We start from the raw sequence: 27163 nt of genomic DNA, 5'->3' as shown, positions 1-27163 counted from the left end.
ATGGCTTCGGTCGGCGCCCTGTTGATGCTGCTGCCTGTCGCGTGGAGCTGCGTGCCTCAGAAAGCAGGTAACTTTCTCGCCCGCGTCTGAAAAATCCTGCCAAACCGACCGCTTCCGTGTTTCATCATTTCTTCTCCACGCCTGTTTCTCTTTTATTTCTCCCGACTTCAATCCGCGTTTTGTCTCCTTGGTGCTTCCCTCTCCTTTCAGACTACGTCATGGTGTCGTGTTTCCCCAACGCCATCATCGCCAACGTGCCCGAGTGTCCGTACGGCTGGGAGATCGAGCAGCTGTCTCTGGGCGGGGCGTGTTACACGGGAATACACAGTCCAGGCTACTACCGCTTCAGCATCCCGGACCTCACGCCCAAGAACCACTCGTACTGCGGCACACAGTCTGAGGTGAGTCTTCAGGTATGGGGTGGGGGGGGGTCATTTTTGTACAAAATCACCAACCCTGTAGCTCGGGACACATGATGCTCATTTAGAGATCGATATATATTTTCAGCATTACTACCTTTAGTGTTCGCTATTTATAACAAATAATCATTAATTAATCACTTTAATCATTTTTGATAATAACTACACTTTTAGGGTGTGTATATACTGTATGTGTGTGTGTGTTCGTGTGTATATATATATATGTATATGTATATACTGAAAGCAAAGTGGATTTTGAATAAAGCTTCAGAGAATTCAGAATAAATATTGATGTATAATGTTACAATTTTTTTATTTTTTTATTATATTGCATCTCAGCAGTAGATTCATGGCACATTAAGAAAATATATTGATATAGTGAAAAGAACAATAAAAATTTAGATTTGAAGGGATTTCAAGACCTGGGTAAAAAAAAAAAAAATTTTTTTTATATATAATTGATATCAGAAAATAGATTTGTGTATTTAAAAATGCATTTAGAATGAGAATCAATTTCACGAAAACACACCAGAGAGACACAGATTGCACTATTTAGTTTAAAAGACAGGAAGACAGTAAAAATAATCTAATTTTACACACAAAAATAAAAAATACACGACCTCACTGCAAGTGGTTCAAGCGTCAGACCTCAGTGTGATTTTGTTCAATTGCGGTTTTTGTAATTCAGTAAACTGCGTCTTTAACGTCCATTCGACTCTTCTCCACAGTATTTGCCCGGCAAGGACCCAAAGTACATCTTCTACAACTCCATCGTGTCCAACGACACGTCGCTGACGGTGAGGAACCAGCCGGTGAACTACACCTTCAGCTGCGTGTACCGAGCAGCCTACCTGGTGAACAACGCCGTCTTCAGCCAGAGGTAAGCGCAGCGGAGGAACCGTGGCGGCCGCACGACGTGTGGAGGTCCTGATGCATTCTCACCCAATGGCTTGCAGCGTTTTTACTAAACCCTCTGCTTCTTCCAGAGTGGCTACAGTTTATGTCAACAATGGGAGTTTAGGCACTTTTAGGTCACAGTTGTCTATGAACGTCTTCACGGTGAGTAAGCCGCCCGTCGTCTGCCGGCGGCGAGGCGAGGCGTCGTCGTTTTGAAAGGTGTTTTGTGACGGACATTGTCGCGGTGCGATGAAATGACGGATGCATATGTTTTCCAGAATTCAAAGTTCCTGTACGCCAAGGACGCGCCCTACGTGATCGACACGTCTGAGATCGGGTCTGAAGTTTTCATCGGCATCGAGGCCAAAGGTCTCAGTAACAGGTAGGAGTTGCGACCCAGAGTTCGAAGACTGGATGTGCCGAGTCAACCGCCTTCACGGTTTTGTTCATAGTTTTGGTGCCCTGGCTAAACACTCATCTCTACGGCCCTGTTAGAGTCCGATATGCAACAACGACCCAAAATATAACAACGACTTGAATTATTACAAAATATGATGTAATAAAATCCCAAATGTAATAACTGGTCTATAATGCAACAAAAGTGCTGAGCCTGAAATGCAATTGAAAAAATATACCTTGCCTCTGACCCCTATAAATATTGATCAAATATACATTTTAAAGGTTTTAATTTTTGACCTGCACTTCCAGTGCTTCTGGGATTTATAGAACCGCAGTTCCATGCGTAACTTTTGTTTTCTTCACAGATTCAAAGTTGTGATCAGTAACTGCTGGGCCACGCCGACTCCGTACTCCACCGACAAGAAGAGGTGGAGTCTCATCATTAACAGGTACGTGAAGCGAACACACACCCATCAGCCACAACATTACGACCGCTGACGGAATAGTGACTCGCGTTGTTTGATGGCGCCACCTGTCAGGAATAGCTATATTCTCAGTTTGTTATTTTTTAGCTGCTGTTGTGCCACTAGTGGGTGCTGTTGCTTGTATTGTTTGTGTGTGTAATTGTCAAGATTCCAAGATTTCATCCATCTTGGGAGCCTTTTTTTTTCAAGTTGTGTTTTCAAACATTTTGGAGTCATCCAGACCCTGAATCTCTCATTCCTGTTTATTATTTTCTCCCAGTAATAGTAAGATGTCTTTGTTAGTTTCCTGAAACGTTGTAGAAAGCCAGAGTGAAGGTCTTGTGCTGTGGCAGGCTGATTCCACTCAATTCAATTCAACTTTATTTATATAGGTGCTTTTAACAGAGGGAAAAACCCAACGAATCCACTGATGTGTGTATTGTGGTTCCCCCAACAGTTTATTCATTTAAATGTTCTCCTCTCTGCCAGCTGCTCCTCGGACAACACCGTGACTATTTTCGAGAACGCCAAAGACAGCCGCTCCATGTTCAAGTTCAACTCCTTCCGCTTCCAGCGGCTGGAGAAGGTTTCCACTGTGTGGCTGCACTGCGAGGTCCAGGTGTGTGACGCAGAGCGGCTCGTCTGTCAGCCCGTGAGTGCACACACACACACACACACACACACACACACACACACACACACACACACACACACACACACACACACACACACACACACACACACACACACACACACACACACACACACACACACACACACACACACACACACACACACACACACACACACAGACATCGTCAGCAAAAATAGTGAACTTCCTGTTCAAATCAATATAAAGTCCAGACATAAATCCAGGAAATGTGTGGTTTGGGGATTTCTCTGTTGTTGCAACAGGAAATCTTGCACCATTTGCCTGATGAAAGTCTTGACTAAACACAAAAGTCACTCGCAAACAAACGCTGCCACTATAAGAGAGAATCTGATGTGATGTCCCTGATAGATGTGGTACAATTGACAAAGGAAAACAGATTATTAAATATTGTGTTGAGAAGAAGCTTTGGAATCATCTTCAGAATCCAGACTATCAAAACTTCTGCACAGCATGTTGACATTTCAGGGAAAATTTTCCCTCATTGTTCACACTTACTCCACACAGTTTTAAATGTTGTTAATTGCCTTTAACTTGTCCTTTTTTTTGTATTCATCATGTTATATTTCAGTTAAAACAGAGTCATTGTTTTTAATTCAGGTGAATTCGTGGTGAGTTGTTCTCAATTATTAAAGGTTCAAAGTAAGATCCTCTTTTCAACTTTTATTTTCTTTTTTTTACTTAAATTCCGGAGTTGAAGGCTGCTTTCCGCAAACTCGTTGTACCTCTGTGTTCGATTTCTGCTCTCGTAACAGTCGTCCATCCAGGACCTCGTACGTCAGAGCACAGAAAGGATCTTTTTTTTGACTTGTCATGAAAGGAAAAGCACATGTGTTCGCAGTAACGACAACAATGGCTTTATAGCTTCATCCGGTGAGCTGTGGCAGGGTGTCCTCCACCACAGTTCAATTCAACATCGTGTTTTATCAGGAACACTTGTGTTTCTTCTTTTTAAATGAATGTTTTGTCCCTTTGTAACCATGACTAACAAACACAATCACATGTGCGTCATGGTTTTACCATTTTCCATCTTCTCGGATCACGTCCAGGACTTTTAATGCTTGCTAATTCAAATTAAGGCATTTAAGTGGCACAACAGCAAGTGTAGAGCTTTCTAATTGTGATGGTAGAAATAAACTGCGGTTTGTTTTTCCCCCCCAAAGGGCCCGTGCTCTGTGAGGAGCCGGTCGGCAGAGGTGGACCCGAGTGGAGGCGTCCTGACGGCTGAATTTCAAATCAGAGGTAAAATTGTTTACATTTCAGTCTTGAGGAGATGAAAACTCGCAGCATGCAGTGCTGTCAGATTCCTTCATTCAAATGAGTACATTTATATTGTTTCTATTGTAATGAATTGTCTCTTTACAGGTAATGGATCCTCTAATAACGCACACATAACAGGTAAAAAAAAAAGAAAAAAGAAAAAAAAGTGAAATGGACTAATGTGAATAAAGAAAAATTCTATGTAACATTCTGATTCTAAAGACAATTTATGAAATTATTGGCTTACATTATTGTTGTTGTTGTTGTTGTTGTTGTTGTGAATGAGTAAATAAATAAATAAATAAAAGGGGGAAGTAATAAATAAAAACAGAAGCAGCCTTGCATTGTCAAACTCAGGGACTCTTTAATCCAGATCCAGACATGTTAATCTATAATGAAATTAATTCTTTACTCAAACTTTAAAATGGCTATTTGAAATAAGCGATAAACAAAACATGTACATTTCTGAAACGTTTTAGTGAAATCGGCATGACTTGCTGTACAGTGGTATGGCAAAACAGCACATTAAATAGTTAAAGACATTGTAAGTCGATGTATTTTTTCGTAGTTTTCATTGGGAAAATGCTCCAATTAATAGTTGAGATACTGAAACTCGATTTCTGCACTGAATCGATCGACGTCAGAGAGTTAATTCCCGACATTTTCTTTCCCATCAGGCACGTCTCTGCTCACCCTACTGGTGGTCCTGATGAACACATGCTGTGGTTGAGTATCTGCGTCCGGAGCGTGCAAAAGATCATCCATGCGTTACTCTCTCACATAAACACACAGATGGGGAGTCGCCCAGGACTCAGGGAGCCCACGAACACACTCATCCTCCTCTTCCTCCTCTTCGTCTCACGCTCCAACACAGGACTTTCTCATTATCTCACACACGCGGATTGTAATTAGGAGATTTATTGACTTATCCTATTTCATGTTTCATGCGTAAGTTCACTGGTTTCTCCAATAAAGACTAGTTGAAACGGGATCATGGCAACATTTGTTTTTAACTTTGAATCAGGGGGATTGTTTTTTCTCTATCCAGAAATGAAAACCAGACTCTGAACACAATAGATACAAATCAAATCACGAAACATAGTTCTTTATTTATTTCAATCTACTGACAGGAACTAGAGTAATTGTGCATTTATATCGGATATTAGACGAAAGGAAGTCGTTTATTACAGAAGCATTCAGTAAGAAATGACTACGGATATACATACATGTTTGATAGCCCTGTTTTAAAGCTTTGAATGCAATGAAAACATATATTTTTTGTAAATTCCACACAGAAATACAAGACATTACTGGAAAAAAGGTCCAATTATCAACCAAAAAATACATATATGACAGAAATATACCATTTATCCAGTTGTGATCAATTAAAAAAAACTAAAAATACAATGTCTCCAAATATATTTCCCAACATAAGGATTTTTCCAATTCAAAAGCTTGTAATGTCTTATATATAATATATGCATTATAACAGCAGAAAATAATGTGCTTCAACATTCTGTTATAATGCAAATAAATAGGAATTACAGCTGTGAAATTAAGCAGAATGTAAAGTTTAAGAGTCCAAACACGGGTTATAACATGGAACTCAAACTACACTTTTGCATGTACCGGTGACAGACCGAGGGAACAAGTTGATATGTTGATAAATGTGGAACGTCCATGCTTCAGATGTGCACCGAGGGCATCGAGGGAAGTGCAACAGGAGCTCTGGTCAAGATTTTCGGAGCCTTTTTGTCTCCAACTCGAGCCAGTCCCGGCTTCTTGAGCAGAAATGAGACAAAACACTTACAGTATTGTGCAAATGCTTTCAGCAAAATGTTGCCCTAAAAACTCTCAAATGTTTTGAGGTTACTTTACACAATAAAAAGTGAAAGAACAAAGGAGGCTATATATGTATATGGCACAACAACTCTTTTCATCCATAACTACATCAGTTCTTCTCAGTAAGAAATGTTTGTTTTGTAATGAGATTTATTGGTGTAGGCCTATGTGCATATCAATGTTTGGTGTATGCACACTGAGATTTGCCTGCAAGGACTTGTAAATGTCACCACTGTGGTTTTCCTTTCACCTGAGCACAACCTGCAGAGGGCGGTGTTTTGTAACGTTTGCCCTCAGTTCAGACTTACAGGCTCACTTTGGTGAAGTCTTGTTCCTGTTACCCTCTTTCCAGAAACGCTTCAACTGGTCATGCGCACCACGACTGTAGTACTTAGTAACTACTAGTTCTGCACATGCTCAGTAGCTGGACAATCAGAACCATGTTTCCTCCAGAGTGATTCCCAGTCCATGTTCTCCTGGGACGTTTTATTGTGACAGTCACCCTTATTAACAATCTAACTTGGTCGTCTGTCCGCAAGAATTTGTCCCATTGTTAAAGTTTATAGCATATTGTTCTCTGCTGCATGTGTGTGTGTGTGTGGTTTGATTACAAAAACAACCACCGACACCCACCAGTGGCCCGACGTGGTAACTACACCACATTCATTTGCAACTCGGAACATCGCTGCACATCGGCAAAGTTCAACAAGCAGCTTATTTCTGGGGCTGTACCTCTGTTTGTACTCTGAGGTGGTCGGGCGGTGGAGAGTTGTGGGCAATGAGCGGAGGATTGAAGCCCTTCTTGTTGAGCAGCCAGTAGGTCTTATGGCAGCCTTTACCCTGCCACGGAACGCAAACACACTCGGGTCAGAAATAGGTGCGAGTATCTTTTTTTGCTGAGAAGAAGAAGAACAATAACCACCTTCATTTCAATTTCTCCCCGTTCTTCCAGCTCAAATGATCCAGCTTGGATGAGAATATCAGCCGTGCACTGAGATATGTGAATCTTGAGGGCTGCGTATGGTGAAAAATAAAATTAAGCAGGTTTTCGATTTCAGTCTCATTGAAGCAGATCTCTTATCAGTCTGAGAAAGAAGAGGGATTTTGTGTACTTAATGTAAATTAGGGTATCATAAAGTATAACTCTTTGTCAGTTACACACTGGAAATTTTAATATATCACATATTAACCTTCTAAAGTCACTTTTACTAGCTTTAAAAAGTCTCCCGCATTTTTCACTCAAAAGATTTTATAAAGGTTTCAATAGACAAGCTAGAATCCCACATATTTCACTATGTATTGCTCAACCTCGTGGAAAAATGTCCTTAATTGATTGCTGTTGAAATTTTTAAAATCCACATCTGGTAAAGCCAGATGCCGTCCGAGGTGAAAGTAAATTACACACTGTAACCTGTGTACATTTTTAGAGGAGTTACAGTCCCTCATAGCTTAAATTCAAATTCTAATATTTTGTAGCTGATAATCTAACTTGTTCACATTAGGTGACTCTTTCTTTATCCTCATTTTAGTTCTTTTTCCACATTCAGCCTAATTTCATCCTGAGTGGACCGGACCAGTAAAAAAGAGCCATAATAAGAGCCAATTAAAAAATTTGTTTTTTTTGATGTGGCGTGGAGTTTAATCGAATTTTGAGAAGACTCACGTAAGCTGTTGCTTTCCATGCGAGACGCTGTGTTTACTGTGTCTCCGAAGAGGCAGTACCGAGGCATGGTGGTGCCCACCACTCCAGCCACCACTGGACCTGGACACGACGACAACATTTCAAACCTTTTGAGTTTCAACGCGGTGGTTTAACACTATGAAGAGCATCCAGCAGATCCTTCGTGAGCAGTTCTTCCTTTGCTATCAAACAAAAGTCATGATGGTTAAGGGTTCAAATGTCCAGTGAAGAGTTAATGTGTAAATTTAGAACTTAATGGCCACGACTTTTCAATCAAACATCCAATCGGCCAGTCATAGAAATGTACCAAAAATTCCATTATTATTGAAATGTTTTTCTTTTTCTCCACTCAAAAATATTTGCAGGTTCATTCATGATTGTAATTTATGAAGAAAATCTTAAAACATAAGAAACATAAAATATATTTTCCTTATCAAAGTTTTCTCTGAATCTGATATTGGATAGTGAAAATAAGCCTAAAATTTTGTTTTTGAATTCTCTGACTTTTAAATCAAAAATATGAGTAATGAACCAAACAGTGCTTGAACTATTTCTATTCATATATAGTAAATCTAAATTGCAGATGGACGTTTCACTGTTGTATTTTAACGTCCATGAGGACGATTCAGATTTACAGTTATCAAATCTGTGGTGGATTCCACATTTTAAATGGAATTCACAATATTTCATCTGCAGTCTAGTTGGATTAATACCTGTTTTTAAGGTCGGAAAATACTCATTGTTGTCTATTTGTGTATCTTTAAACATGGCGAACACTCTTATAATATCATCAGTTATAAAGTGTGAGCACATGTAAATAAGACACCACCGCCATAAAAACATTTCAATGAAGTTAAAAAAGTAATCTTTTGGCAAATGTTCTTTTTTTTTTGTTTTGTTTTTCACACAAAGAGCATGAACACTTCTACCTCTCCATGGAAAAACATGTAACTGATCCCCGCTGCCTGTCTCACTCACCAGAGTGTATCCCGACTCGGATGGCGAGGTTCTCGGCGGGCATGTGACGGATCCTGAAGACCTTGATGGCGCTGAGGAAGTGGAGCGCCATTGTGGAGATCTCCAGAGCGTGTTTGGTGCCGTTGCTGATCGGAAGCCCGCTGGCCACCATGTAGGCGTCACCGATAGTCTCCACCTGTTCCGGATGAACGGACACATTTTGTCACGCGCCTTTCGTTTCACCGTGCCAAAGCAGACCAGACTCGCCTTGTAGACGTCGTACAGCTTGATGATGTCGTCGAAGAGGCTGTAGAGGTCGTTGAGGAAGCTCACCACTTCCATGGCGGAGCTGACGGAGCACATGGAGGTGAAGCCCACGATGTCGGAGAAGAAGATGGTCACCAGCTCGTAGCTTTGTGGCTCCACTGACCTCCCCGTCATCAGCTGGTCAGCGATGTACCTGAAAACAGTGAGACAGTGGAACTGATTCTTCGTTCTTTAGGGGAGGTGTACACTATGTTCCCGGCAGCCCCGTTTGTCAGAAATGTAGTGCTCCGTGGAATTTGGGGGAATTCTGAGGAAGGTCTGGCAGGTTTTTCACATTCTGTCGAGGCTTTCTATGGAGGAAATTGACGTTTGAAGCACATTTATGTCCCAAATGGCCACCAAAAGTGAAGATAATCATTGTATCCTGAGGCTTTTTCTGGGTGCGTATGTACCTCTTGATTTCTTTTTCAGTGGCATAGCTTCTAGGAGGTGTTATGTCCTTGATTGCTCAGACCCCCAATGAAACTGCCCTACTGGGCCCGGCTTCCTCCCAGATCATGTGCGCTGTGGCAGACCGGAGTAGACCGCCATGTGTTGGGTCCATGTGACGAAATGTGAATGTGATGAAACGGCTACCATACACCGTAGCCTTGCTGTGAAAACCCTGGCGAAGTGCGGCGAGACGTGATAAAATACGAAACAGCCATGATAGAACGCCTTCCTGTCCCACTCGGGACCGCCTCCAAATTCTATTACGGGCAACTACGTGCTGCCATGTGTTGTGACGTTCATCCCGTTTTGTCCACGGTGGCCTGAAACGGCCATGAACATAGTGTAAACGTACCCTTAGTCACCAAACATCAGCTGGAGCATCAGACAACATCGTACTTGGGTAACATGCTGGAAAGAAGTTTGTCCGTCCGCGTCTTCTCCGCTGTCAGCTGATTGGTCCGCTCCTCCACCACCTCCTCCAGGTGATTCGCGTACTTCTCCAGCTTGTCCACCATGTTGTCCAGTATATTTGCATGGCTGCAGTGCAGAACGTCCGTCACTCGGGAGGCTCATGTTTTCAAGTCTCGAGAAGACGTGAGAGAGTTCTCCGACCTGTCTGGACTGGTGTCCTTCAGCCGCCTCCTGATGGACCCAAACGGTGGCCGGTGGTCGGGGTTTTCACTCCAGCAAGACCTCATCAGTGCGTTGATGTTCTCGTCGCAGAGCTGGTCGGACAGCACGGGCCGGAGAGGCTCTCCCTGGAACGGCGTCCTCAGCTGCTTAATAATCTCTAGAAAGAAACAAAGTTTTACGCAAAGCTGGACACAGACATGTAGAAGCTGATCTACTAATACAGTGGCCCCCAAACGCTCTCTTTTAGAAAAACCAACAATGCCCGGACCTTTAGGGTCCAGGTTGATATCTTGAAATGGACCGGCCTTGGAGTTGTACATGAGCTCCCACAGGATGATGGCGAAGCTGTAGACATCACCTTTGGGCGTCCCGTTTGCTGTGAATCCCACCTCTCTTAGAAGCTCCGGGGCGGTCCAGTACATCTCTACCACAAATTAGAATAAAATCCCGTGATAAACATCCACGCAGGAGGAACACATCAATTAGATTCACCACCTCACCTTCATATTTTGGGTTTTCCAGTGAGATGACTTTGTTTTTGCCGCCACACCTAAACTCCCACAACCCGAAGCCAGACAGTTTGATTTGGAGACGACTGTCCACCAGACATGTGCTGGGCCTCAGCTTTCCATGAAATTTTAAGCTGCTCTTGTGAATGAACTCCATTCCCTGAATCACAAAGAAAATTAAGGTATCATTGCGTTACACAAGCCTTGCACACCAATAATAATTGTGATTGTTGTTGTCCTTAAAGCCACTCACATTCACGATATCATATGCAAAGGAGAGCTTGAACATCCAGTCCAGTTCCACATCTGAACCCTTCAGAACATCCTGTGACAAAGAACACGATCTTTTTAATGATCAAAACATCTTCTTTCAATAAAGGCGTCATATTTTCTTTCAGTTTGGTGTTTGTTTTTTTGTACCAACCTGCAGGCTGCCTTTCTTGCAGTATTGCATGACCTGACAGACGTTTGGTGGCTCGATACAGACGCCAAAAAACTGCACCAAGTTCTCATGTTTCAGCTCCTTCATCTGTCTTGAAGAGTTTTAGAAGGTTAGGCAGGGGATGTTTCACCTCATAGGTCTAAAATAACACTGTGGTTTTTTTTCTTAGTGACTCCCAACATTTGATCTCTCAAAAAGTCACATTTTCAGTGTCTTTGAGAACCATTGTCGTAGAAATGGGCTCTCACCCACAGGTCTTCCCATGGCTGCTCTGGACTTTTTATTATTTGTAGCCCTCTGATCAACGGATGGAAATTCGCCTTGTGCTAAATACAGGCACATTTGCGGTAACCTCGTGAAGCGATACCTGGTACGTTATTATGCACTGTCCCGTTCAAATAAATAAAATGAAATTATCTCAAATGTCTCGGGCTGCAGATGCATGTGCATCACCAATTTTTCCAGAAATTAAAAGGTGAACAATTATTTAAAAGGAGGAACTTTACCACGTTGAACTCTCTAATGATTGAAGGTTTCTGGATGTTACAGATCAAGTAGTTCTTGAGGTACTTGATGGCCACTTGATTTCCCTGAGTGCATAAGAGAAAAAAGAAAATGCGATAATTTAAGAAATACCTTTAGAAGACATTTAATTATTTATTTACTTTAAAACACAAATGCAGCAAGTTGTATGTAAATCAGAGTGAGGGACTTTTAAGTATTTTTTTCTTTCTTCTCTTCAGATAAGTTGGTTTTTACAACACGCCTTTGACATGTTTGGACTGGATTTGCTCATCTTTGTCAAAAACACCATCCAGTGGTGATGGATGACATGTTCTTTTATCAGCCTCACTGACTGACCAGCACCTGTCAGCAGAATCCAGTACAAACTTGTCGATGTAAAAACCTACATGTCTGAAGAGAGAAAAGGGAAAATGCTTACACACAAACTGAAGGCGTCATGAACTTAATTGAATTGTACTTGATGTACGATAAAAGAAATGAGTAAAACGAGGTACCTGATAGAGACCGATGGTGATGTAGATGTGTTCTTTGCCTGCTTTGTCCCTCAGGTCGTAGCTGTTGGTGGAAAAGCTGGACTGCGAGCTCCCGCTGCCGCTGTGACTCCGAGTGGTGCTCATAGAAATGCCCTGCGATCCCTGGAGGAGACATGAACGCAATCAACGTCTCGGTGTCCCACCACAGTGACACAGTCGGCACCCATCGCTGTTCCGCACTCGTACCGACGGCTCCCTGATGATGGTGATGTCGCTGTAGTCGATGATCCACCAGAAGGAGTCGCCCAGCTTGTTCTGCAGCCGCAGCTTCTGCAGCATCAGGAGGCCGATGCAGGACACCGCTAGTAAGCCGATGACCGGGAAAGCCACAAGCAGAGCCAGCATGGTGACGTCTGCGCCCAAAGTAAACACGCTCAGCTTGGGGGTCGTTGCAGATAGAAGGAAGACGTGCCAAAATCATGTGATCACCGTTCGACAGCCATTCGCAGAGTTCGTTGTTGAAGCCGCACTCCGGCATGTCTGTCGGGGGTCGCCCCTTCGGCCAAACCACAGACCCAAACATAGCAGTCGGTCTGAACATCCACAGAGAAACTGTTAACTTTACAAACTAATGGATAAATCAACATTTTGTCATTGTTTTGATTGTAAAAAAAAAAAATCAAGATAGTTTGGTGGTGTTCGAGTGTTTGTTACCGGACATTTTTGGTGTGACTATCAAAATGGAGAATAGACACAAACTTGGTGATGTCTCCTAAATACTGCAGGTCGTAAATGGAATAGTCCAAATTTCTCTCCCCCTCTTCATCAAAGTGAACTAGTCCCGTAGCCCCTGCAACAGCAACCAGAGTTTTTACAGCATGTAACACCTGAACACATGATCGTAGAGGAAACCCGATGAAGCAGCAGCCACAGTAACATTACAACACTGTGTTATAATATTTCCTGCAACCACCATGAGAGGAAGCTGGTGAATCTGAAGATCAATGGATTAATCCAGAGGTGATGAGCAAGTGCACTCAGATAAGGACAGGCATTCATAGTAAAATCCCGACAAAAAAAAACCTAAGGAGCATTACTGTCAAAGTGAGCAACATTTCACTGTATTTCATACCAGAGGGTTTCATTAAAATTGGATTTACTGCCAAAGAAAATGACTGCGTTTACCATAAAATCGTATGTTGCTTTTGTTTTTCAGCCTCTGCAGAAGCTGCCGTCCATCATGAGGATCTTTCCCATCTTTCAGCACCTCCTTCAGTCCCATGGCGTACAGAAGCACGGCGTCGTGCAGGTAGGCCGAGTACGGGCTGACCTGTGATGGATTCACTCATTAAAACGGTTTGCACTCAAATTTCTTCCAAACGTCCGGTCGCCACTTGCCTCTCTGTCAGACGTCAAGTTACTCCGGAATGGGTGGCCTTTCAGTCGCTCAAACACTTGCTCAAAGAAGTCGTAATACTCGTAGCCGTCGTAGGACTTCTGGCCGATTACAAAGGCCATGTCAAAAGCTCGTATGGCAGCCTGGTTTGAGCTGCTCTGCAGGGAGTATTTCCACAAGTTATCCTGCTCAGGGGAAGAAAAAACAAACAAACAGAAGAGTATCATATTCTGGAAACAAGATTTCTGTAATGACATACACATACACACACATCACTTTCTGTGATGTCATTATTTTTTATAATACTTTGACAATAATCCAGAAAAACACATCATATAAACATAACAGAAAGTTGGAAAACCATCAAATGTTTCAAACATTCAACTATTTTGATCGTTAATTCATCTTTTTTCATTATGTTTAATTCTCTGTTTGTTGTTACTTTAGTCTTCCTTTTTTGGCAACCAGTGATGAACTAATTTTCTACATTTTGACTGTAGAAAAGCCAATAATGTAATTTAGATAACTGCATTTCGATAAGGACAAAACTGCAAAAACCTCCAAAGAATGCAGTTTTACGTATATTATTGGCGAAAGGAATACCATTTTTAAAAAGATTTAATCATGCGACTTTAATTCTTTTATTATTAATTCCATCACTGACACACTATTCTGATAAAGGATTAAATATCAGTATTGGTTAACTATCAGATTCTGGTAAATGGCAAATGGACTTCACTTGTATAGCGCCTTTCAACATAGACATAGACAATACAATAAAACAAACGTAGCAAAGACAAATAGAATGAGGGAAAAAAACCAAGGGTAATAAAAAAGACCCTGTTGTCCTGCTGCAATGTTTTTGTGTGTTCTGATCGTTTTACTCACCACGCTGCCACTGACCTCAAAATGCTGCACCAGGAAGAACATGTAGTCTCCGTTCATGAGACCCTGACGCTCGGCCTCCAGCAGCAGAGCCACCGAGTCCTCTCTGTTGGTCAGCACCACGATCACTGCAGGGCAGAGGGTCACGGGAGGGGTGAGGGTGGGGGGGGGTCAACCCTATCACTCAGACCAGCTTTGCTTACCTCGGGCCACCGTGGAAATGTAACGGACATTCTGACGGAGCAGCTGAGAGTCGCTGGTGTCGAACTTCACCGCCGCGGTCAGTTTGAATTTGTCCCTGAGCGGCGTCTCCACCGTCCTCCACAGGGCGTCCACCTTGTCCCAGGTGTTGGAGTCCAGCCCGCCGCCCATCATGGCCACGTGCGTCCAGCCGAAGAACTCCAGGGTCTTCACCAGCACCTCCGAGCTCCTCTTCAGCGGGGGCACGATCTTGATGTAGGAGTCGTAGATGTCACTGTTTTCCATTTTGGAGGACTGGCCCACGAAGCCGAACATCGGGATGTTCCAGGTGGATGCAATGAGTCCAGTGACCTGGAAAACAAGGAAAAGACTCTAAATAATCAGAAAAGTCCAGAATCTCGATGCTTTTTCACTTATTGGGGTTTGGATTTCTTAAAATGCACATTTCACTTTATATTTAAGGGCTTTTTTCATGTTGTTCATGTGGTTTTGTGCTTTTTCAAATTTTCTAGTAGAAAAGTATGTAATTAATTTAACCTAAACAAATTACAAATTTAATACAGCCATTCAATTACACTTAAATTAAAGATTCTTCTTAAGTGATATCTACCAAAAAGAACTACGTAATTAATTATGATTATTGATAACATATTTACTTTTTTGGTGTGTCTATTCAATACAATGTCAATACAAGTTATTTATAGAGCACTTAAAAACGTGTTGCCACACAAAACCAAATAAAAAAAACAATACATTTCCCATCAAAACAAGTACATGTTTTACTATTCTCCTGAAAATCTTTTTGTAAAATGAACAAAGACTGAGAAAAAACTTGATAATTGTCATGATTTATAAACTTAGAATACCATCTTTTATTGTACACTTAACAACATTTGAACTTAAAATCATAAATATTGAATACTCATCAAGGATATTTCAAAGACAGACATCCGAAATCACACAATTTATGCTCAAGGATCAAAAAGAGTGGCTTGAATGGGAGTTAGTTAACATATTTTGCCTGATAAAAGTGTTAGTTTGTTTTTCATATGAATATTTTTTTTTTAAATGCAAAAAAAAAGCAACTTGGCTAAGCTTAAAACACAAAGTGTGATATTATAAGAATGATAGATAGATAAAATAGTGTAAAAATGACAATATTTTCCACTGAAATGCAGGTCAGCAGGAGGACAAGGTAAAACCACAGTGAGAACAAGGAAAAAGCAGCTTATTGGATGAAGACAAGCATTTTTCACCTCAAACATACTTCTCTCTTCATGTAATCCAGATTAACTTGATGCTTAATGAAGTGTTTTATAATTAAATCGGTGTTGTGCGGGTAGGATTACCTATAATCTGTGGAAATTATGAAAACGCATGAAAAGAAACCTCACATTACAGGTGCAAATTCTTCCTCCCATTCAGTATTTTACGATGAGAAGTTATATTTGTGTGTGTGTGTGTGTGTGAGATAATACAAAATGACAACCCTAACCCTAACCCTCACAAATTGTGAAATTATCATATGTTTGACCAGTTTTACACTCTCACACAACATAGTAAAGTTGAATTCTACTGTTATCTGTTGGCTAAAATATTATTTTCTCCCTCACTGCCTGGGGGCTGGCGGTTTCTCCGGTCGTCGGGGTTTGGTGGGTCACACTGTACCTCGGCTTCTTCTGGACAGGCCGGGCCGAACAGCGCTGACACGTTCTCTCTCCACACCTGCTGGATGAAGCCGCCCAGCGACTCTTTGGGATTACAGTCTGAGCTCCTGAACACAAAATCCAGACTGTAGTTCCCCAGGAAGGACGGGTTAGCGTTGACCTTATCCACGGCGATCTGCATGGCCGCGCCCAGCCGCAGGGCGCTGAAGGGGAAGGTCAGGTTCCGGGGCGCCTGCAGGCCGATCAGCAGCCTGTTGGCGTGGGAGATGTTGCTGGTTTTATTGGCGGTGGCGGCCAGAGCGCAGTGGATCAGCAGCATGAGAATCATGCCGGAACAACAGGCCACCTTCATCATGGCTCTCATCCTGTCACCTGCCTTAAATACTCAACTTCTGCAGTGATGCTGGAGAGTTTGTTAGGGAGGAGGAAATGTAAATATGAGGGGAGGAGTGGGAGGTGCAAACATCACGGAGAGGAGGCTGAGCTGGAGGCGACACAGATCAGGATGCTAAGAGTGACCGGGATGGACAGGGTTTGAGAAATGAAGGTATCGAGATCAGATTAGAAGAGATACTGGGTCCGATAATGAAGATTTAGCATTCAATTAAATGTAGATTAATTAGCTTTCTTTCCTTCAAATTTTAACTTTCTTGCACATTATTTTTTATCTGCATGTTATTTCATTGTGTAACCATCATTTCAATCATTATTTATCCAATTTGCAACTCTCAAAAAATCTAATTGTTTTGAACAAAAAACACCCGTCATCCACTTTATTAGGGAGACCTTGCAAGTTGAATTGGCTGAGTGTAAACACATAGTGAGAGGAATTAAAGAATATAATACAATAAATAAAGCTAAAACAGAAGTTATATTAACATTAATATAAGACGAGGATAGGATCACATGTACATCAACTTGTGTTGTGCTTTTAAGGAACAGCTAATCAGACTCCACTTGATACCAGATTAGGATCATGATTAGACTTTAACAATCACAGATTGACTAAACTCCAAAGTTCCGACAGTTACCCTTATCTCCACATCTCGTAAAGCTCAAAGGTGATTATAATGTCTTTGAACCATTTCCTAGTATTTAAACATTGGTCGGAGGCTTCAGCAAGTCCTGGATTATACCGGATTATTAAACAAAAATTAGTAACATGCAGCATAACATACGTTTTTTTTTTTTAAAAACGGAGGCGGACTCTGGATCGAAAGCTCACAGATTCAGTGGACTTTGATTGATAGATAGATAGATAGAGCAGCCATTGGACAGTGAATAAATAAATAAATAAAAGTTATTAGATAAAAATATTTATATGCCACAATAATTAGCATTCAGTGACTTTTTCAGAATGGACAGACAGATAAAACTCGAAATATTGACTGTATATGTAATGTATATGAGTGACTTGCAGTCATTTAATCAGAATCTTCAAAAAAAAAAGACACTCAGATAAAGTCCCTGGCTGCTCTCCTGAGTGTTGTCCTCTGGTGCAGGGCTGCAGAAAGCTGCAGAGGGCGGCTGTACAGGCCGAGCCGTGCCGAGCCGTGCCGCGCTGATCACACCTGTGTGCACTTTGAGGCGCTAATGACCTCAGCTGGGCAGCTTTTACATTAGTGCTGTTGCTGGCTTCAGCTGCTTGATTCCCCGGGGTGGGTGGGAAAACCTGCACAGCCTGGTCTCGAACTAGCCCCGCTAATCCCACCAGGTAACCTTTTCAAAGCTCCTCCTAATGAATCTGTCTCTGCTTCATTTCGCTGTCCACAGCAAGGTGAACTCATTCACACAAAGACGGGCAAAGACTTTCTGGGTTTGCTAAGTGAATACAGGAGAGGATTGGTGTGTCAGGATGTGTTCGCCAAACAGTGATGAAAAGTGCTTCCTGCAGGTTTTAAAGTGTCTCTAAGAATGAGAATGACTGCATTTCCACCATTGACATCCTGGGACTTTAAATGTGATAGACGGATAAGAACATTTGCCTTTCATCAAGTGCAGCGTTTTGGCCTTCCTCTGATATTCCCTTCACATGCTTGTTTGTGCATCGAGATTAAAATGTTGTATTTGGTAGAGCTTTTGTGGCTGAAAATAAACTGCAGAATATAGACTTTGACATGCAGCAATGGATGTTTTGTGGTTCACCCGCTCACGTTCTCTTCTATCGGTGGAGGTGATCAAAGTTTAAAGGTTTTCAAGCTGCCGGCCTTCTTTTATGACTTGTTCTTATCTTTGCGTCGCTTGTTCAGAGCAGAGGAAGAGGATCCGCTGTGCTCACACCTGACAGGACCAGCAGCAGGTGGGAAAACCTCGTCTCACGTCGCCGGTTCGTTAAACACATTTGAGTGCGCTGAATTTGTAAGTTTTCATCAGTTAAATGTCTTTTGTCTGGAAAAATGTCTGTGCTGTAAATCTGATATAAAAATAAAACTTCCTCCGTCGCTGGAACTTGAGTCATGAACAAATCCAAAGCAAAGGTCATGCAGGTTAAAGAACACGAGTTGTAATATTCACATTTCTGGATTGAAACATGCATTTTGGGATAATTGGCGACTAAAGATGGAACATGCATTTTCTCTAGAAATTCCTACAGATTCAGCCCTTGTGCCTCTTTTGTGATGTTTAATGTCTTAAGCCAACCATTAAATCCAGAGTCACTTTCAGTGGCATGTGAAGTTGGACATTAATGAAAGTGCAGATCTAGATCATGTTGAATGGATGAAATCCGTTCCAACTGTTGGGAGAACACCTGTGTGACTTTTCCTTTTGACCCGTTTTCAAATGATGGGGGGGGGGGTTGGGGCCCTTGAACCAAAAAAAGTCACGAAAACTGTATTTTCTTACTTTTTTTCAAAGGAGAAAATCCTTCCTCATTTTGCTTCTGTTTCTTTTACTCGCTGTCACCAGTTGTAAATATTATGCTCTGCTGCTTTTCACACCATACTATGAACTGTGAAATGTTGTACCGAGCTGCCATGGGTTGGACTCCATCAAGATTAGGAACAGCTGTTGCACAATTCAAGTCAAGACTTTGAACTCGCGCTATCAAAGAAATCCTGAGAGCAGCATCCAGGAGTTAAGAATTGCATAACGGTGGTCATTATCAACGTGGATGCTTTCAGCTCGGTGGCAGGTTTGATTAGGATCAAATGTCTAAATGTGAATTTTCTTCTTCAGGTCACCATGGACGGCCTCATCCAGCTGCTGTTCTCCCCTCTGCCGACCCCAGTCGTCTTCTCCCTGCTGGCCCTGGCCGCTGCCACCTTGTACCTGCTCAGCATTCGACCCAGTCCTCTGCGGAGCCCCGCTGACCTCAAGTGCCAATCTCTGGGCATCAAGGTGAAAACGCTTGGCTTTCTCTCAACAACTGATGCACGTGAAGGTCTAACACTGCTGTTCATCAACGTTCTAATCTGACGTCCCCAGGATGGAGCGAGAAAAACTGCTATACTGGAGGGGAACAACAACCTGATATCGCATTGCCACAGGGACGCCACCACCCTCTATGAGGTTTTCCAGAAGGGTCTGAAAGTTTCAGGTAAGTTTGATCAGTTCTCCCAAACTTCTGATGGGTTTTCAGAGTTAGAGTTGTCGCTAGTTGAGGTTGGTAATGACCTCGGATCAAGCAGGAAGCATCTCGGTGCAACCAGAGTCTGATCAACTGGACTTGCTCTTCAATCCTGGAAGATGTTTTAAGTAAGCGGCATGAACCGATTGCCATTTGGTTAATGGGTGAGAAGTCTTCCAAAAACTAACGACCCAAGTCCAGTTGACCCGTTTCGACTCTCGCCGAGACAAAACCTTGACATTTCACCAGAGGGCAAATGGAAATCCCATTAAAGATGCACATTATCTTCAACTGCATGTTTGGCAGGAAACCAGAGTACCGGGAATTGAGCCATGCACATATAGAACAAGTCATCTCTGCCTCGAAAGACCCTGAATCAAACTTGCATGAGAACTGTCAAATCCAGCATTCAATCTCATCCCATCATGTATCTTGGGGAAAAGATGTTGAAACCAACTAGCTCCCAAAGGAGGTTGAGTACTTCATGGTAGCAGCCGTTGTTATTCACCTGTGTGGATGACGGTGTGTCAAGACCTGGGTTGACCTCTACCTGATGCTACATGTCACTGTTGAATTTCTGACTCTGTTCCTCTCTGCAGGTAACGGACCATGCTTGGGCTACAGAAAACAAGGGAAGCCATACCAGTGGCTAAAATACAAGCAGGTAAAACAGCGTGCAGTGACCATAAACTTGAGGGGAAAAATGTGTACGAGTGTGTCCTTTACTCTGCTTCTTGCCTTTTGAAGGTGTCCGACAGAGCTGAGCACCTCGGGTCAGGCTTCCTTCATAAGGGTCTGCAGCCAAACGCCAACACCTTTATTGGCATTTTTGCCCTGAATCGACCCGAGGTAACCTGGTGAAACATCGCCGTTCTTGGTAAAGCGTGTCGAGCTCGACCAGTATGTTGTAACTTTGCCGCCTCGCTGTTTGACGGGCTGTTCACAGTGGATTATTGGCGAGCTGGCATGTTACACCTACTCCATGGTAGCGGTTCCACTGTACGACACCCTGGGTCCTGAGGCCCTCGTCTTCATTATCGACCAAGGTAATTGGAGCTTCTCTTGCACTTTAATGCTGCTAATTACAGAGCTCAGATGTCCAGTAGCTCCCTGGTGCCGACAGGGATCTGTGCCGGGCTTGCATTAATCTCTTCTCACTCACTTATTACAACACCTCCTTCACTTTGCTTTCTAGTATCTGATCTTTTCTGGACAGATGAGCTAAAGATCAACAATTATTCTTAATCTGGGCTGTTTTTGTTGTACGAGTCCCATTTTTCCATTGTTTACATGACATTTTAAGTGTAAACTCATTGTTTTTGCATCTTTTCAGAAAAGTTGTGCGTTTATATGGCAACGCTGAAAATGTTTTCAAGTTAGGCCACTAGTGGACGCTGTTGGATGTTGTAAATGTCCATTCTTATGGACGGATGACCAACTAAAAAAACTTGTTAAACTTCCCTTCCACTCCGCTTCTCGGAAACATCACCATCTGATCTCCTCTTGTTCCTTCAGCGGAGATCTCCACGGTGCTCTGTGACAATCAAAGCAAAGCCGAGACTCTGCTGCGGAATCGGGAGAAAGGCCAGACTCCAGTTCTCAAAACCATCGTGATCATGGACTCCTTCAACTCGGAGTTGGTGGAGCGGGGGACAAAGTGCGGCGTGGACGTCGTGTCCATGCAGGACATGGAGGTGAGAGGTTACGAAGTGATGGAAGTATTTGTTTCTTTGCAGCGCCCTCAAATCTATTGGAGTACTTTCTATGATGGTTTCACTCTTACTTTCTCATTTAAATAGAAATGTCAGACCTAGTTTACACAGCAATGTTTTTTCAGTGAAAACTATAAACTTCTGAACTTTTTGATAGCTCCAAGGTGGAATATGGATTTCCTTTTTTTTTTTTTTAAACGGACTATTTGGTATCTCTTTGGCAACCAGGTTATTTCCATTTTATTGAACTTGTAACATTGAGTCAGAACTTCAATCATGATCTGTGCTTTTAATACAGATTAGTCTGTATCCACGCAGACGTGGTAATCATACAATATCTGCATATTAACGCCACAACTTTTGTTACCTCTGTGATACTAGGCCCTGGGGAAAACTAACCATCGACAGCCAATTGTAAGTTTTTCTTGATATGAGAATTAATTAAAGATGTCCCATTTTTAAACTGTATTTGGTTTGACAACTACTAATTTCATGTTTTCAACAGCCACCGAAGCCAGAGGACCTGAGCATTATCTGTTTCACCAGTGGCACTACGGGTGAATACATGACATTTTACTACTGGATGAATGAGCTTTGTTTCACTTGAATTTCATGTCAAAATAGCTCTTTTCCAATCATCCTCATGTGACATAAGATCGTTAACGTAGTATGTGCATGACGGCTATCGCCACAACTTTCACCCCCATTGACCACATACAACACAATCATTAGAAAATACGATGTAATTTTCAGGAAAAAAATGGCTTTAGGAAAAAATTATCCAGTTTGATTAATTTATTTTTTCCCCTATAATTCTTATTGCACTATGATTATCCCCTGCTGTTTAAGTTGTGATATTAAACTCAATTTTGCCTTTTTATACATACCAAAAATATATAATTTTGATATTTGTTTGTTAGGAAACCCCAAAGGAGCAATGTTGACCCATGAGAATGTGGTGTCTGATGCTGCAGGTGTGCTCAAAAGCTTTGAGGTTTGTCTGGAGTTAAACTTTTTTTTGAACGAGCCAAACTTTAGCCAAGCTAAACTTTAATGATCTTGATTGGTGACGGCACCTCTGTGTCCCGCAGACATCGATCGTTCCCTCCACACAGGACGTCAGCATTTCATTCCTGCCTTTAGCACACATGTTTGAGAGAGTTGTACAGGTGAGATCCGAAATCGGGTCGTTTTGCGATACATTTTTTACCAGGTTGTCCTCGGAGTGTTTTTTTGACGAGTTTTCCGGTGGTTTAGACGGTGGTCTACAGTTGTGGAGCGAAGGTGGGATTCTTCCAGGGAGACATCAGGCTTCTGCCCGACGACATGAAAACTCTGCAGCCCACCATCTTCCCAGTAGTGCCGCGACTTCTCAACCGTGTCTATGACAAAGTAGGTGATGCAACTTGGCACCCGTTTTCGTCATTAAACTGTGTAAATTCTACACACATTCTTGACTTTTGTTGTGTCCAGGTTCAGAGTGGAGCCAAGTCGCCGTTCAAGAAATGGCTGCTGAACTTCGCTGTGGAGAGGAAATACGCTGAAGTGAAGGAGGGAATCGTCCGCAAAAACAGCATCTGGGACAAGCTCATTTTCCACAAAGTCCAGGTGGCGCTTTGGTCTGACACAACTCCTGATGCGGTTAAGAATGAATGAATGAATTCACCGAGATTGAATCTGAACTCTAGGAGTCCCTTGGCGGTCGCGTGCGGATCATGGTGACTGGGGCAGCACCCATCTCCCCCCCGGTTCTCAACTTCCTCAGAGCGGCTCTGGGTTGCCAGGTGAATAATTACTATAGTTTTGTGCGTTTATAATTTTTTGAATCTTGTCGAGTGTTTCTCCGGGACATGTCGGATGTTTTTTGTTTTGTTACGGGGAGTAACAGTAGGCAAGAAATGAAGATGGTCGGATGGTGGTTTGAGGTAGAGTATCGATCAAAATAAAGGTGGTAAATAGGGAAATTTACCATTTCAGAAACTTTGCCGACATGAAGACCAAAAAAAACCTCCAGCCTGTGAAAATCTGCAGATATTGCCATCATGTCAGTTTTGTTCCTCTGCTCCTGTTTTTATCATTGCCATTTTATTATTTTTATTATATTTTATTATTTCATTGTTTGCACTTTGTTTTGTTTTTCTATGCAAGGCACTTGAGTTTCAGCTGGAGTAGTTTTCAAGTGAAAGTTTACATTTCAGTTGTACAGATAAATGCAGACGCCAGCAAACTACTTGCTGTCGTCTCGCTGATCACATCCAGCCACTTTTACTTCCGCTGCAATAAAGTTGGTTTACCACAAATGCAGCTGCTTCACTGGCGTACTTGAGTTAAATCAGCAAAATGGTATTTATATCAGTGATGGCACTTAAACCAAATATTTTCATGTGTTTGCAACAAAAACAAATTGGCAGGAACAGAGAGGAACATCAGTGATTGGTGTCATATTTAGACTTTCAATGCTTCCAGATCTTTGAAGGGTACGGCCAGACCGAGTGCACAGCCGGCTGCACCTTCACCATGCCGGGAGACGCCACCTCAGGTACGTCGACTAGGTGGCGACTTGAAATATGTGGAAGGTGTGTCTGGTATCTGCTAATAAAAACACTTTTCCACTTTGAATCTGTGGCTGCAGGTCATGTTGGGGTGCCTCTGCCTTGTAATTATGTGAAGTTGGTGGACGTGGAGGAAATGAACTACTTTGCTTCGAACGGTGAAGGCGAGGTAGGTGGGAGATGTCGGTGGGGTTTCGAGATGAAAGAACACGATTTTTGATCATTAATGAACTTCTAATTATAATACTGATAAAAGGCACAATTTAGAAACGACAAATATGAATCTGTCGAGGTGATGCCTGTACTTGACTGAATGCTATTTAAAGATACACAGTTTGTCATTTTGTGTCCTGACGACGTACATCACAATCGTTTGAAGTTGGCCTGTTTCGTAATGCAATACAAGTTTGAACCACAAGGTGGTGCATTGACTAGTTAGAATAAAGGCCTTCAGCCATTGCTGTTTTTAAGTATTCTATATTCGCTTTTCAGTGGCGTTAATGAAGACTTGGGCACCTGTAAACGCTTCCCAACATGCAAAGTTCACCATGTTTGAACTCCAGTGTATGTAAAACTCATTCTGTTGTTGAACATCGCTTCACTCCAGGTTTGCGTCAAAGGGAAAAATGTCTTCAAGGGATACTTAAAAGACCCAGAGAAGACCGCCGAGGCCTTGGATGACGACGGCTGGCTCCACACTGGAGATATTGGGAAATGGCTTCCGGTAAGAAGCAGAAGCATTTATTCTAAATATACAGGACTTCCTAGCTACATGTACACGAGTTGGTCATGCGTCCACAAAATCAGTAAGTCCAGTGCATAATGGTCTGACCTCATTTCCCCATGCTGCTCCTGTTTGCCACAGAGTGGTGTGCTGAAAATTATTGATCGCAAGAAGAACATTTTCAAGCTGGCCCAGGGCGAGTACATCGCGCCGGAGAAGATCGAGAACGTTTACATTCGCAGTGAACCCGTGGCCCAGGTTTTTGTGCATGGAGACAGTTTGCAGGTAAATCCGCCGCCGCACCGTGTCTCACACACGTTTTCCAGGAGTTGCGTCTGTATGTTGTATGGCCTCGTCCTCTGCTCGTCAAAACATTTTCCTCCGTGTCTGCAGTCCAGTCTGGTCGCCATCGTCGTTCCCGACCCCGACGTCCTGCCGGGCTTCGCTAAAAATCTGGGCTGTCATGGATCCATCGAAGAACTCTGCAAAAACACTGTAATGCATCTTTTTATGGCATTAAATGTCAAAAGTTCTAGATTGTCAGATTATCGGACATATCGTCGGCTATAATGTCTTATGTGTCTCTCGGGACTATATAACTTGGCATTAGTTTGTCTTTGTTTGTTGCTTCAGACAAGTTATATGTATTAGAAAGTGAAAAGAACAGCTTTTTTTGGTCAAGGTTGAAGAGCACTTGATGCATTTAAAAAATGTGTTGTATGTTTTTCTGAAAAAAAAAACAAAAACAAAAAAAAAAACTTGGTAGCAACTTGGGGGCTTTTTATTTTGTAGTTTAAATGACTGAAAAATCAGTGGTTTTATTAGTAGCATATCAAAAAAACAGAAGTTCACTGACCTTATGAAAATGTTGCTCCTCGTCATCCATTATACAGTATAGTGCCATTTTCAATACGATGTGGTTTTTGTTCATCGCAGCCTCACGCATGAAGAAAAGCCAAATTGGATTAATGTTCTAAGAATTTCGGTGTCAAATTTGATGAAGAATGAACATCTCTAGTGCCGACAATGAACGAGTGCATCCAAATGACAAACGACTCTCAATTGTTGGAAACATTAAAACTGTGAATCATATGTTTTTTCATTATTCTGTTTGCAGGAAGTTAAGAAAGCCGTCATTTCAGATCTGACCAAACTGGGAAGAGAAGCGGGACTCAAGTCCTTCGAACAGGTAAAATCTCCTTTCGACACAAAGTTGATGTCGTCTGCATGCAAATCAGCGATTTTTACGAGTAACTTGCATTTGTTTGTCGGTACAGAACCTGATCATTAAAAAAAAACAAAAATACACCAGTTCTAAAGACTTTTTTTCTCTTTTTTTATTCAAAGAAATGTCCTAAAGTAATGTTAAGACCATGCAGATTTCAGACATGCGATTCATTTCCTGTCCACCTGAACCCTAAATCCTTATTTCCTCCTCTGCACGCCACACCCCCCTGTCTGATTTTTCAAAGAAGCCCGTGTGGTTGGCGGTTTTTTAAATCTCAGTCCGCCGGCGTAACGATTGGAATCTTTTCCTTGAAGAATGTGCTCTTGTCTGTGACGTAGGTGAAGGACGTGCACCTCCACCCGGAGCAGTTCACCATCGAGAACGGCCTGTTGACTCCCACCCTCAAAGCCAAGCGAGCCGAGCTCAAACTGCTCTTCCAGCCACAGATCGACAAACTTTACGCCAACATGCAATAAACTTAGCAAAAATGCACATTTACTCCTGTCTCACCTTTTTTTTTTTTTCCCTGTCTTTGCTGCACCCTTCATAAGCCTCTATACAAATATGATTATTTCTTTGATATATTGGGTCGACAAGAACATATGGGGAACATTCATGCCGACACATTTTATTCAACAATGGATGTTAAAAACTGCAATTTTTAAGTCATAAGCTGAAATGTAGGATGTTTTGGAGGGTCACGAGTTGATCAGCAACAGAATTGGCAACTTCATCCTTATGGAAGCGGTTCTGTCCAGACAGGAGCACGTCACTGTCCATATTACAAGCTCTTCTGTCGTTTTGCATTTTAAAGGCCAGACCGCTGAAATTGAAACCCTCAAATCAAAGTGACTTTTATTTACTTTTTTGTGTGTGTGTGTGTGTGTGTGTGTGTGTGTGTGTGCAACATGTGGCTCATTTTTAAATTCCATGAGTACATCTGATCTGCTCCATGGAGATCTGAGACAAACGACCGTTCTGTTTAGCTCATCTGCCTGCTGTCTGGAGGTTTGGCCGGATTCAGCCCCGGATGATTCACACACGTTTATAGTCCGAGTGACTCATCCCCGTCGAACAGTTCCAGTCAAAGGCTTGAAGCTGCACTTTCACTGAGGAGGTCGACTTCACAAATACTTGACATACTCTTTAAGCTGGAAGGTCACTTGGGATGCTGTCGCTTCTAATCTTAATGATTCCTAAAACAAAGATTTTTACTTACTCGCCCTCTTGATTACTTGTAAATATAGACGTACAAATTCAGAGGGGATGCTTGGAGGTAAAACTGAGCTGGTGTGGATTT

The 27163-nt window shown here is 42.3% G+C and overlaps 3 protein-coding genes across 3 annotated transcripts; 2 read left to right on the top strand and 1 right to left on the bottom strand.

Moving 5' to 3' along the window:
- On the top strand, positions 1-4897 carry tectb (tectorin beta; the record flags this gene model as incomplete). Its single annotated transcript, XM_080517382.1, has 10 exons — positions 1-67; positions 211-401; positions 1148-1299; positions 1376-1478; positions 1595-1698; positions 2081-2164; positions 2669-2831; positions 4013-4091; positions 4215-4247; positions 4787-4897. 10 exons carry the CDS (start codon positions 1-3, stop codon positions 4837-4839), a joined length of 1029 nt encoding a protein of 342 aa, XP_080373508.1. The 3' UTR covers positions 4840-4897.
- Positions 4886-16407, bottom strand: gucy2g (guanylate cyclase 2g; the record flags this gene model as incomplete). Its single annotated transcript, XM_080516988.1, has 22 exons — positions 4886-4972; positions 6684-6791; positions 6874-6965; positions 7615-7713; positions 8611-8785; positions 8857-9049; positions 9745-9885; positions 9961-10138; positions 10250-10405; positions 10482-10650; positions 10744-10815; positions 10915-11019; positions 11439-11522; positions 11952-12092; positions 12177-12343; positions 12420-12523; positions 12645-12780; positions 13116-13260; positions 13329-13511; positions 14230-14339; positions 14415-14763; positions 16081-16407. The coding sequence occupies 22 exons, from the start codon at positions 16405-16407 to the stop codon at positions 4886-4888; spliced, it is 3321 nt and encodes a 1106-aa protein (XP_080373114.1).
- On the top strand, positions 14687-26339 carry acsl5 (acyl-CoA synthetase long chain family member 5; the record flags this gene model as incomplete). The annotated part of the gene is made up of 22 exons (XM_080517158.1): positions 14687-14740; positions 18329-18405; positions 19257-19418; positions 19506-19617; positions 20247-20311; positions 20395-20496; positions 20594-20693; positions 21163-21341; positions 21741-21773; positions 21865-21916; positions 22280-22353; positions 22451-22528; positions 22617-22751; positions 22833-22967; positions 23048-23143; positions 23826-23898; positions 23992-24080; positions 24519-24635; positions 24777-24920; positions 25029-25130; positions 25753-25824; positions 26202-26339. The coding sequence occupies exons 3-22, from the start codon at positions 19263-19265 to the stop codon at positions 26337-26339; spliced, it is 2052 nt and encodes a 683-aa protein (XP_080373284.1). The 5' UTR covers positions 14687-14740; positions 18329-18405; positions 19257-19262.
- Between the last annotated feature and the right edge of the window lie 824 nt (positions 26340-27163).

The sequence above is a fragment of the Blennius ocellaris genome (genome assembly GCF_963422515.1).
Source record: "Blennius ocellaris genome assembly, chromosome: 21".
Taxonomy (NCBI): Eukaryota; Metazoa; Chordata; class Actinopteri; order Blenniiformes; family Blenniidae; genus Blennius; species Blennius ocellaris.
This window is presented reverse-complemented; position numbering and strand designations above follow the sequence as displayed.